Raw genomic sequence first — 13,620 nt, 5'->3', positions numbered from 1 at the left:
CATGCCTGTCAGGTCTTTCAGCCGGTGTTGTGTTGAATTCCGATTCCCCTCATTTATCCGCGCATAATGACGCTACAGATTATATTGTCGATTTATGTTTCTATGCATAAATAAGAGTTAGACTTTAATTATCTATCATGGCACAGAATTATCTATGTCCAAAGCCACACTGGCTCAAGGGTATTCATTATTTTAAATAAAATACACACTGGCTAAGTTCACCTCTGAACACGACTTCGCAGTATTACAGCAGTATTATGTCTAAATATCTAGTTAGGACAAAACTACACTGTAAAAAAAGACGTTAAAAAACAGTAACAGAAATCCTCGTCCTAGTCCGCTGTTCCCTCTCAGGCATGCTATCCCCTCAGAGAACGTCCGCGGGAGCCGGGGCTGGTGGTGGCAGGGACCCCCCCTGCATGAGGCCTCTGCCCCCTCCTCCGAATGGCGATGTCCGGTGCCACCTGCAGTGTAGATGGTTTTGCCAGCTTTATCATAGTGTGGAGGGGAACCATGATGTGCTTCCCCACCAGCAGGTTGCGGGAGGTCCACAATGCAGCCTTTCACACTATTTAGGGTGAGCCAGAGTGATTCAAAGTCTTTAGCTGGCTGTTGTTTCATGCCCTGGCCCACCCCGACTACTGCTTGTCGGTACTCTTGTGGGTGGACCTCCCCTGCTGGCAGACTTTAGCATTTGTCAAATCACTTAAAACACCCGTCTCCAAATTATATTTGACTAAAAATCCCTATAAAGTCCTGTTTGTGTGGCAGTGAAAATATGTAACTTCTGCAAATATGATCCCATCCAAAATCTTGTCATGATGATCATGCTAGTCTTGACAGATGTTGCATACGTCATATGCAGCACCATGAACTTGCTCTCTAAAAACAGGTGAGGGTCTGGGAGCCCCTTCCCACCTGTCTGGTCACTTCTTCTGTTTCCCACCCCAGGAGCTCCCATTTGGACCCTCACAGGAAGTAAAAGATTGCTCTATCCAGACCTAAAAGAAATCATCACTAAAAAAGAGCACAATAACAACTGCTTTTTTAATTCAAATATTCCCCTCTATGGTCAACTGTCTCAGTCCCCACAATCCCAGGCGCTGTCTAACTTTACCTAATGTCTCTGTCCACTTCCCACTCCCACCTCCCTGTAGATCAAGCTTTAAACCTAAAATCTTCGTATTTGTGTCTTTAAAATCCACGTCTAAAACCATCCGTATGTCCCCCCATGGCCCAAAGAGCTGTGCCTCTGTTTTCCCTTTATTTAGTTTGGCCCCTGAAGCTCTCCCAAACCAATCACTTACATCCAATGCCCTCTGTACCAATAAAATATCTTCACATACACTGTAAAAAATTTTGTAATTTTGTAAGAATTTTGTAAATTCTACAGTAAATTACTGGCAAAAAAGTTGCCAATAAAAGACTGTAAAATAACAGTAATGTTCTGCTGACAAAAATTACAAAATATTACTGTATTATAATAATGGGAATTTACTGTAAGTAAAGAACAGACTATTACTGTCACGTTGAGGACCCCGGCCCCTCCCTTTTGGGCGTGTGTCAACGTTGTCCACGTGCCTTGTCTGCGTCAGTGTATATACGTGGTTAGGGTTTTGTCATGTGATTAATAAGTCTCACCTGTGAATCGTCTCGTGATCACGTGGGGCTAATGTGGTTTGTCTATTTAATGTGCGCTCGCGCAGTGTCCTGTGCTCGTCGTTGTCTAAGTCTACACGTTGTGTGTACCTATTTGTTATTCGTGCGCTGATTGCGTAATACTTGTAAAAATAAAAGTGACGTCTGTCAAGCCAAAGTACGGATTCTGTGTCTCGTCCGTCTGTCGCCGCCCAGCGTCACAATTACCACTTATTTACAGCAAATTTTATCAACAATAAATATGTTATAATACTGTAATTGGTCTTTACAATAATCAGCAGTAATTCTAACAATTACAGTAGATACTTGGCAACTCGAGTTGCCAATAAAGTACTGTAATGTTTTACTGATATATTACTGTAAAAATTACAATTAGCTAAAGTTTTCTAATTGATTTAAATATCTGGTGTGAAGAGTGGATTTTGACATATACCGGTAATTGTATGAAGTTTTTTATGCATGCACTGAGCAAATAATACTGCATACAACAGCTTATGTTCAATTCAGCTTTTTAATATCAATATAAAATGTGCAATTACTTCCAGTTTTATTCTAACAGAACTGGCATGAGAACACTGTCATTGATATTAATACAAATTTATCAGCAGTACAAGACAGACTAGGCTCACATTTAACAGACTAGTCTTTATTTATTTAGTATTTAGCCAAAAATTGTACTCTAAAATTGTCACCATGCACATTTAAACTACTCAACTAGATCTAGATCAGCGGTCACTAACTATGATCCTGGAGATATCCAGAGTTAAATTTCAACACTAACAAAGCAGTGGATACAAGTATGTACTGAACTTGGCAGAAAAGTAGCTCTCTAGAAACACTATTGATCACTGATCTAGACCTTATAAACAGGCTGCCATTTTCTTGAACCAACAACAATAAACATTACATACTTACACTTCACATCAATCTTGACTGGAATCCAGTATGAAACTGAAAGCAGAGCTACAGGAACAACTTTCCCAAAGCACTTATACTATTAGAAAGCATATAAAATGTAGATATTTGAAACAAATTAAACTCCACATTCATGACTCTCACCACACAAGTAAACCTACATCAATAAACATTGCATGCTTTGCTGTGCTCACAACATTCCCATTACACTTACATGCACAGCCAGTCAAAGTCCATTAATTTTCTTAGAAGGCTGCAAACGTTGGCATTCATCGAGTGTTTCTTCTTCTCCACTACCTTTCCAGTTGCTTTGCTGACAACTTTTGCAGTGGAGTTCTTGGAGCCAGTAGTTGGGTTAATCCCCACAAAACACCTACAAAAACACACACACAAAAATGAATTATAATGTATAGCTGACATTAACTTGAAGCTACACTTTGCACAAAAGCTACAAGACAAAAAAATTGGAGCTGATTAAATGGAAAATGAGTGCAAATGTACTTGGGTAATAAAGTAGCCAGTCAGGGTATATTCTACTATGACAACATTATTTACCTTTGGATAAATTCCAGCGTGCACGAGGCCTCTTCTTGGTATTCCAGGTTGAAATTGTAGAACGTGGCAAACAAATTTGCCAGGCCCGCCACAAAATTGGGATGTAGAGATAATACCACCTGACCCTCTATGCTCATCACCCATGTCACTGAAGTGAGTGTCTCACCTTAAGTCAATAAACATTCATGGATATAAATATATTTACTAGAGCAAACAAAGTAAAAAAAAAAAAAAAAAACGAACTAAATTGGTGCTACCTTGAACAATCAATCTTGGGGAGTCTGGTAAAGACACCGATCTCTCCACATCTGCTGGAGTAGCTGTGGCCTGAAACACAGAATATATACACTGATCAGACATAACATTAAAGTCACTGATGGGTGGCGTGAATATTATTTATAATCTTGTTTCCGTGGGACCTGTCAAGAGATCGAATACATTAGGCCAGTGGTTCCTCTCCGCTCATCAACTTACACCACCCCCCCCCCCCCCCCCAAAAAAAATATTGGGCGCAGGGGGGGGGGGGGGGGGGGGGGGGGCACAAAAATATTCCCATCTACTAAAGGGGGGCACAGCAGAAAACGTTTGGGAACCACTGCATTAGGCAGTATGTGAAACATCAGTTCTTGAAGTTGAGGTGTTGGAAATAGTAAATATAGTCAAGAGTATGGATCTGAGTGACTGTGACAAGGGTGAGATTCTGATGGATAAACGATTGGGTTAGAGCGTCAGAGCACCCAAAAAAAAAGATGACTTTGAATATCCTGGTACTAACCAGATATACAGTGGTTACTACATACCAAAAGTGGTCCAAGGAAGGACAGTGACCCCATGACAAGGTTATATACACAGGTGCTCAAGGCTCACTTATGTGCATGGGAAGCAAAGGCCAGTGCATACTTAATACATCAGTAATACATATGGCTGGTCTACTAACATTACTGACACAATTTGAAATTCACTCTGAACCAATTCAATCTTAAGATTGTAAAAGCAAATCAAATGAACACTTACATCAACTTGTAAAATCAGTGCCTCAGACTTCTCTTTGAAGTGTGCCATTAGCAGGAGGACAACACATGGGCCCAGTATGGTCGAACCAATGGCATCAAACCTTGACAAGATTCGTGTAACTTCTTCATTTGTTGGCTTTTGCCGGAAAAACTGCACAATCATCTTTCCTCTGTCCTCAATTGAATCATCCATTTTTTCAAGGATGGAGATATCTGTGAGTAATTTGAAGTGATTGTAAAGTTCCTTCTGTGTGAAAAGATAAGGCCAGCCACTTCTCAGCTGCACTATTGTTGGTGCTGGACTTGTATTGATGGCTTTGCGCTGCAGGTAGTATGTTGCCTCCATCAACTGTGTGAGGTGCCCTCTGTCTGCTCCTGCTGGACCCTCGCGAGGGTTTATAATTTTACCTGTCCTGTACATGTCCTCATACAGAGCTAATTTTCCCTGTTTCATTTCTCCACATGGCTGCCCGCCTGCTTGAGGAATAATGAGATGAGGAGAGACAAGCGATCCATCCTGGGCCGGCCACCTCCTGCCTAACCGGATGCCTACACCATGATGGACATTATTACATCTTTTATATTCTGTCTAAATGGACATTATTGCATCTTTTACATTCTGTCTACATTCTGTCTATATTGTTGTTGTTGTCATGGTGACCGGTGTCGGCCAGAGGGGGATGGGCTCCCCCCCTGAGTCTTGGTTCCTCTCAAGGTTTCTTCCTCATGCAAAAAACTAGGGAGTTTTTCCTTGCCACTGTCGCCTTTGGCTTGCTCACTGGGGGCTAGGACTCGGCACTTGTAAAGCTGCTTTGTGACAACAACTGTTGTAAAAAGCGCTATATAAATAAAATTTGATTTGATGATTTTTAGCTGATGAACCAGAGACTCCTTTGACCCTTCTGCGTCTTGCTATCATGCTGTCACGGTTGAGATGTTCAACACGAGTTTTCAGCTGGTTTACAAGAGAGGCATAACCACTCCCAATTCTGGTGCCATCTTTCAGAATGTCAGCAAAACTTTTGGGATATGGCTTTGCAATCATCTTGGCAACAGTAAAGCAATCTGATCTTGTTGGATTAAGCTCGGAAAGACGCATTTCATCTACGATGATTCGAACCATCTCCCGACGATCTCTAGGAGTAGGGCGTTGCTCTCTGGCTATAGCCATTTTTATTCCATGAGGCATCTTGCTCCATGGGACCTTGAAGCTGTCGGGCCATGTATCGAGTTCTACTGTGCTGGACCTGCTGTTTGTGCTGGCTGGACTTTGCGTGATGGAGCAGGGAATTTCTCAAAGATGAACTCCTTGATATGTCTACAGGTGATGAACTGCTGGTCTCTGTCTGCAAGTCTTCTGAAAACATTACAACAATGTGACACGTTGTTTCAAATATACAAGCAATTATGGTAATTCTATTCTATTTTAATTGTCACGTATGGCCGCGGCCCCTCCCCTAGCTGTCACTCTGGATTCCCTTATGTCTGTATTCCGTTTATCCTGTTTATCCTGCCCCGCTCGTTTGTCTCCGTGATTCCTCGTTTGTTACCACACCCCTGTGTCATTGCCCGCACCTGTTCCCTGTTTAAAGTCCTGTATATATAGTCCCTGAGTGTCCCTTGTCCCTCGTCGGTTGTTTTGGATGTTTGGTTGTTTCTTTCCCTCGCGCTTTTGTGATTCGTGTGCCCTGTTCCCGGTGTTATACTCTCTGTTGGTTTATTCTCTGTTCAGTGTTATTTCAGCCTGGTTTTGTTTCGTGTCTGTCCTTATCATGCCCCTGTACCTGTCTAATCTGGATGGCTCTCCCGTTGTGACCCCTGCCCGTGACTTCGACTACGATTATGGAATGCCCTGTAATAAATCTCGCTCTTCTCAGCGTTTGTGTCCGCCTCCCTGTTCTGCCCAGCGCAGATCGTTACTTTAATAAAATTACATACAAACATTTAATTTCTCAGCTTATTTTATATTTAAGTTCATTTTAAATAAAAGTTCATTAAGTTATACCAAAAAATTAAAGGCACCTTTTCTGACAAACATTTTAATCACTTAAATAATTAGGAACATTACCTTCAGTACTCCATGCTTGTAGTAGTTTGCCACACTGAATAGGTCTGAGAAGTTCCTGCAGATCCTCCTCTTTAATCAGCTTCAAATCTGACTTGCATTCCACCCCTGTGCTCAACAGTTTCTCCAGTAGGCATGATAGGGTTTGTTCTGGCAAGCTTGGTAGTACTGATAAGATTGCCTCTCTTATCTCCTCTGCAGTAGAAGACATGCTTCTACAAAGAAGGGAATGAGTGATGGAGAATAACTATGGATAAATCATATACCTTGTATTCTGGTAATGGGTAATAATCAAGAAGATCTCCTTGCTTCAGGCAAATTAAAGTAGAGGTCTGAGCTGCTACTTCCAGTGAATAGACACCCAAATGAACCAGTTGCAGAGCCTGCCATCTCTCTACAACAAAATACACTTGAGAATCACAATGCACCAAGATAAGCTTGATTTCTCCAACTAGCAAACCTTCCTCATCCCTTCCAATGATTACATACATCCCCCTTTTGTACTTTGTACCTTTTACAGTTATGTCATTAACAGCAATTGTATTGCTGGACACAAAATCAAATGGAGACATTGCCTTTTTAATCTCATCACTGTAGTCACTGGAATAAAATTCAGTTCCCTTGTCAATCTGAATTACAGGAGGAAACATACTGCCAGCACTCAAGTATGCCTGGAGGAGCTGATGTCTCTCTGCCAGGGTTGCGCATAGGTTTTTAAATTGTGCAATTTTCGAGCACACTGTTTAAAATAAGTATGCTTGCTTTCGAATCGTAATGTCCACAAACGTATAAGAGGCCCAAAGTTAATAATGAGTGCAGAGTAGTGACACAAATAGTGGTGTTTTGGCTTTAGGGGACGCTCTGGAAAGGTGTGAGCTCTGAAATCAATATATTCATCAATGAGAACTTTCAAATAGGCCACCTGATCTGGAGTAATAACAGGTGCACATATGTAACCAACTATTTGTCACAGAAGCAAATCCAACTGCCATACTGCACTATCTTCTGGATTTTTAATTCTGTCCCCAATTAAGAGAGGTAGTAGTCTCAAAAGACACCAGGTTTGCACAGCATGTCCAGACAACTTTTCACTGCCTGGGCTCATTTCAGGAGGTTTGTCATTAGCATCAGCACCAAGATATTTAAACTGACTGATGCATCTGTTTAACTCTGCAAAGGTAAAATGCTTTTCCTGAGTTACTAAATGATTAATGTACAGTGCCAAGTCAAATGATACGACACCCTCAAAGAGATCATGACCCAGACATGGAGGTAGACCAGGCTGACACACATGAAAATATCTAAGTTGGTTGAAAACTGAATCAAACTTTATGCCAACTGCACTGTCCTTGTCATTTACTTCTCTATCCTGCAGATTCTCTTGATAGGACTGGACAGTTCTTGTTGTGCCAGTTGACAATGGATGTGACTGAAACATTTCTCGGTCAATGTCACAAAATCGGCAAAAATATGCACTCTTACAAAAATTTTCCAGAAAGCCTCCAATACTGTGAGAGCCTAGATTATCCCCAGCTATGGCACACAAACCACCCCTCAAAACATGGCCATCCTTCAGGATAATACCACTATCCTCTAGCTCCTTAAGATCTTTCAGCAACTGCCTAAAAACTGCTTCTTGTCCAAAATATTTAAAATCTTGTTCTCTGCACAAAAGCACAAGTTGCATGTGATCAGTATTTGATCTATAGTGTGGTAGGATATCACCTAGAGTTAAATAAACAGCAGGCACCTTGTGTTTCTTTTTCCCTGAACCCAGTGGGTTTACTACCTCAAATGAGTCTTGATAGAGTTACAGGGCTAAAGATGTTCCTTCAGTCTGAAACAATTCATTTTGCAATACAGCCTGTCCATCCCAAATATCTTGCAGAACATCAGGGTTTGTTACACGAGAATGCACATTCTCATACTGTTTCCTGACTGAATCAGACTCAAATAAAGAAGTAAGGGTTCTTTTCAAAGGGATATATTGGACAAAACATTCTTTTCCAGATTAATTTAAGCCTAAATATAATGGCGTTGGTTCAACATAGCTGAAGCTGTTTTTGAAGATTGTCTTCCGGCGCTGATCTGTTTGTAAAAGTCTATTCCCAGTCTTAAGAAGATCATCTTTTTCAAGTTCATGGATTACATTTTTTATGGTAATGTCATCAGTTCCAATTAATGTCAATTTCTCACTTAATCTTGCAAATATATGAGACTGTCCAAGGTCGTGGATTTCTTGAAATCCATCAATAACTGCCTGAATTACTGATGCAGGTAACAACAACTTTGCTTGAAGTTTCAAATAAAATAAAGTCAAGTTCTTAAAGAAGAGATCTTCATCCACATTAAGCACACCAGGGAAAACATCTGACTCAAAGTGCTCAGATTCATAGTCACTCACAGATGTATCAAGGCTCTGAGTAGGCCTAATAGTTTCACTGGGGTTTACCAGGGCTTTTTCCTGAAGATGTTCAACTGAGCTGTTTTTGTGTGATCTAGATATATGAGAGGCAAACGTGGATTTTATTTTAAATGTTTTCACACATCCTCTGAAAGGACAACCAATTTGTCTGCCCTGTTGTAAATGGCCCTTCAAGTGAGAAATTAAATCTTTCAAATACCCACATTCAAACTGACAACCTTCTGTATAACAAATTAATTTTGAATCTGTTAACTGAAACTGGGAATGTCTACTAACTCTTTGATATTCCTTGTGATCCCTATACAAATGAGATTTAAAAGCAGTGAATTTTTTAAATGAACGTGAACAGTCTGGGATACCACAAGTAAATGTTTGGTTTGGTACATTTTTATGCAACTTCATGTGCTGGGTGAAGGCTAGAAGACTACTACCAAAGCCGGAGTGGCTAATCGGGAGATTCGGGAGGATTCCCGATGGGCCGGTTCATGTTAATCTCTAGTTTGGGCCGATTGGGAGGGAAAAATAATTTTGGGCCGGATTTGGTCATAAAACTCCCGGGCTGAAAAAGTGTCCCACTCCGGCCCTGACTACTACACTCATTGTTACACAACTTGCAAATGTACATTATTGATTTTAAGCTCAAACCTAAAATGAATAGTCAAACTTCAACAAATCAAACTAGCTTATCACAGTAATGCCAGATACCTAAACTGTAGAAAAAACAACCTGAAAAACTGCATGAATTGCAAAAATGCAGGAAAAACGATCTGTGGTGTTAGTTAAACGGTGGTTATCACCAAATGGATGTCTTACTGCAGTGGTTCCAAACGTTATCAAACTAATAAACTTTTACTCTGCCTAAACTAATGCTAGTTTAAAAATTAAAGAGGAATTCTTAGTTACTAGATAGCTAGCTATATTTTCGCAATCTCAAACACCATATGGTCAATCGTCGCTTTCTGAGAAAAAAATAAAACAAAAAAGATCTTTTGTTTCTCATCTGAAAAACCACGTGGAGCAACGGTTCGGGTCGCCGATCCCTAGTAGCTAGCTTACACCACTTGGTACACTGTAAAAAATGTTTGTTAAATTTACGGTAATAAACTATAAAATAGCAACAGTAAAAGATCATAAAGTAGAAAACAGTATATCACTGTAACAGATGCAATAGTTTACTTTAAAAAAATAAACAGTATATAAAATTAATTTTTACAGTCATAATATGTAGAAAGCACACATTTTTAATGTTAATTTCAATATTTTAGGTAAAATATATTGGAAAATTCCGTAATGTAGTAAACAAGGAATTACCCTAAAAATAAAAAAAAAATTCAGTCTAAATTACAGATTTTGCTGATGAGTAGCCTACATTTCAATTTACAGTGAAAACCATTCATCAATCAGCACAATCGTACGGAGCCCATAAGGTGACATTATGTAAAAAATAAAATAACGCGTGGCCACGACTTACTAACGCGTGCGAAGATCATTAAGGCGTGGGAATGAGATACTAATGTCGCCTTTCACGCGCGGCAACAAAGTTAATTTTTTCACAGCAAAACAAGCAGATCCCAGGGTTGTTCGTGAACTGACTGGCAAGGAGGGGATGTACACTAACTAACTGCCCAAGGAAGATAAACCTGGCTTTATATAAAGTAATACTTAATTATCTCGTTCGCACGCGTTAATTATCTCGTTCGCACGCGTTAGTAAGTCGTGGCCACGCGTTAGTAAGGCGTTCGCACGCTAGTAAGTCGTGGCCACGCGTTATAATTTTTTTTACATGATGTCACCTTACGGGCTCCGTACATTACTTATCTGTGTCAGGGACAGATTTTTGAATTCAGTGCACATACAAGGCGCACTGCTGATTGTTGAGAAAATTTAAGGCTTTTCTGCTTAAAGTCTGTAAAATTGTGTAGCGTTGGTCCACTGGGGGCGGCGCTACTTCCCATGAGCCCCCGCGGCTCCGTTATTGATACGCGTTATGTGTAAGTGTTATGACATGCTGTTGTTGATTATGTATTTGATTATATGTTTTGTTAGTTTAAGTCTCCCTGTATTAGTTTATGTAGTTGTACATTGTCTGAGTCTACCTACCGTGTTTGTGTAATGTTACAATGCTAATGACCTGCCCTCATGTTTCACGTATTGTGTTTAATACGCGTGATTACGGTTTCATGCGTGATTACATTGCTAAGGCAAAATAAAAGTGCCTTGTTACCTTAAAATGTGGCAACCAATGATCTATATTATAGATAATAATATAGATCATTGGTGGCAACAACTGGGAGGCCCTAGTGATGGCGGCCTGCCAGTAATTTACTGTGAAGTTGGACTTTACAATCAAATACTGTAAAATAATAATGGTTGTAATGTGATCATCATAGAGATAAACAGTAAAACAGTTGTTTTTAAAATTATTCACCGTAAATAGGTTTATTTTAAAAAGCTGTTAATTTTACAGTGTATTATTGTAAGCTGTAAAGTCATTTTCCGTAAAAAGAACAGTTCTAAATGATGAAATTTACGGTTGTCAAAAAAGATACCGTAGTGTTTTTTACATTGTCACCATTTTTTTTACAGTGTATTATTGTAAGCTGTAAAGTCATTTTCCGTAAAAAGAACAGTTCTAAATGATGAAATTTACGGTTGTCAAAAAAGATACCGTAGTGTTTTTTACATTGTCACCGTTTTTTTTACGGTAAAGTTCTGGCAAACACAGCTGCCAGTCTTTTACCGTAAATTTAACGGATTTTTTTTACAGTGTAGGTAGTTAGTCATTTAGCTCCCTGTAGGGCATAGTTATACCAACGAAGGAATAAAAATAGCTAACAGGCTTGCTAACCGTTTCCAACAATCGGTGCTATGTAGGACTGATGAAACTCCCATAATTATACAACGTGGATGGTCTCACTAAGATTGAATTTAACTATAACCGATAACGAAAACAGCTCGCTAATGGATGTGACTTCTCCACGACACATACACAAACATTTTATGTGTTTTTACATAACACTTGTCGTGGAAATTTTCTAATAAATGGATGAGGACTCAGACGTGGTTAAATGATTAATTTATTACAAAAATATAAATATATATAAATAGGACAAAGACAGACACAAGACAGACACAGACAGACACAGACATGAGAGTCTCATTCAAGCATGACAACTCTGAAGGCAGGGGGGCGCTCCCCCTGCTTATATACAATCTTAAACACATTTCAGCAGTTCTAACAGCAGGTTATCTTTAGCACAGCATGTTCCAAAACATAGGCGTCCAGCAGGCTACTTTGTCTCACATGTGTGTATCTCCTAATATGGACTTCCCTAGAGTTAGCGGAAGCAACTGATGTATCAGTTGAACACAGAGAAAGCTAAATGACCCAAGACTAGTAGCCTAGTGACTACCAGTTAACAGAGTGCTCTTACCCTCAGCACTCTCCCTGACCTGGGTCACGTATAGCACACATGCATAATATGAACTAAACATGGTTACACTGAATCACACTACTTCATTATTGTAGTCCTTCTGCTTAGTCAGAATGGACATGTCCTAAATCATAAAGTTCATAATGATCTCTTATAATAACTAAACATGATCTAATCAATGATGATTAGTCAATAATCAATAATTTCTCTCACACTTCCCCCCTTTGATTCTGTGTAATCATTAAAAAGGAGAGAATAAATCATTAATTCTATCATAAATCATCAACTTAAAACAGGCCCTGGAGTCAGTTAAGCTGCTCAGGGCCATCGGGCACAACCCAGCCAGTCGCCAGGTCGTCCCAGACGTCTTCCTTAAACAGACGTCCCAAGGAGTCTGCTATCTCAGGCTCCTTTAAGTCGTCGTGCAAGGCCATCTGAAAATGCTGACGCATAAGGCCATGAACAGCAATACAAAATATAAGGCAGCAAACACAACAACAGCTAAATGATTATTACAATTGGTAAAATCATAGTCAGCATCCAATGTCCCCATGGGCCTAGCCATGAAGTGATCCACCCAAACCAGGTTCTTGAACCTCGGCCTTCATGTGATCAATTAAATCAGTAATATTAGCATAGTAATCTGGAATGCTGAAACAACATTAAACATTGATTTTCTTACACACATCTCCTTCTTTTGTGAGGAGGAGGTCTAAAGCTAGTCTATTCTGGACCTATACTTGTCTAATTTCTTTCACTTCTTGTTTAATAGGTTCAGGGCAGTCTCAGTACGAGAAGCCAAAGTCAGAACTTGCCATTCAAGTCCATTGATCTTATTCATTGTTGCTGCAGTTCCTCCTCCGAGGAACAGTGACCCCCGTTGTATGATCTCTCAGGTAGAGCAGAGTAGGTTTTCTCTCTGCATGCCCACATTGTTGCCCAATCTGTTACTGGGTTCACGATGCCATGACAGGAGGTGAAACTCCATTTTGCAGAGGAGTTATTTAGTCTAATGGTACATGTTGATTCGTCTCTGGCTGTTGCTACCAGATCAACCTGGCACTTGGTGTGCTCTATGCAAAGATGGCCTTTAAGGCCCCCTCTGAGCATAGACACCACTCTCCCTCAACAGGGGTGGTGTCAAATGCCATGTTGCGAATGCCGGCTCGTGACACCTGGTCATTCGAGTCGCGGTTGTTATTTCCTATGATCCATACTTGCAACATCATCACCTACCCAATCAGGAACCTTACCACTGTGAATGATAGCGTGAGACATGTTGTAGAATTGACCTGTTAACCTATCAATCTCGCATATGGGTCTGTTAATTAACATTGTAGCCATTTCATAAGTGATTGGTGTTGGTGTTCACGGCATGTGGAAAGGATGGCAAACCAGACAGGGCTGGTTTGGTTTCACTGCAGTAGCAGTGACATTGGACATTACACATGCTTTCTTTCCCTCACACCTCTCCTCCGGTGTGGGGGAGATGACAGTTGCCCCTCCTGTTGAGAAAAGCATCATGTAAAAAACAACAGCATAACATTCATTCTG

General features: G+C 40.2%; 1 protein-coding gene across 1 annotated transcript; it reads right to left on the bottom strand.

Moving 5' to 3' along the window:
• Positions 1 to 2,784: 2,784 nt before the first annotated feature.
• On the bottom strand, positions 2,785 to 6,418 carry LOC143516400 (uncharacterized). Its single transcript, XM_077007949.1, has 6 exons — positions 6,211 to 6,418; positions 5,041 to 5,435; positions 4,144 to 4,719; positions 3,387 to 3,456; positions 3,130 to 3,295; positions 2,785 to 2,947 (listed from the first exon to the last, which is right to left on the bottom strand). The coding sequence occupies exons 1-6, from the start codon at positions 6,416 to 6,418 to the stop codon at positions 2,785 to 2,787; spliced, it is 1,578 nt and encodes a 525-aa protein (XP_076864064.1).
• Positions 6,419 to 13,620: the final 7,202 nt, after the last annotated feature.

Source organism: Brachyhypopomus gauderio, chromosome 6 (genome assembly GCF_052324685.1).
Source record: "Brachyhypopomus gauderio isolate BG-103 chromosome 6, BGAUD_0.2, whole genome shotgun sequence".
Classification (NCBI taxonomy): Eukaryota; Metazoa; Chordata; class Actinopteri; order Gymnotiformes; family Hypopomidae; genus Brachyhypopomus; species Brachyhypopomus gauderio.
The sequence above is the reverse complement of the archived record's forward strand: the minus strand, read 5'-3'. Positions and strand labels throughout refer to the sequence as shown.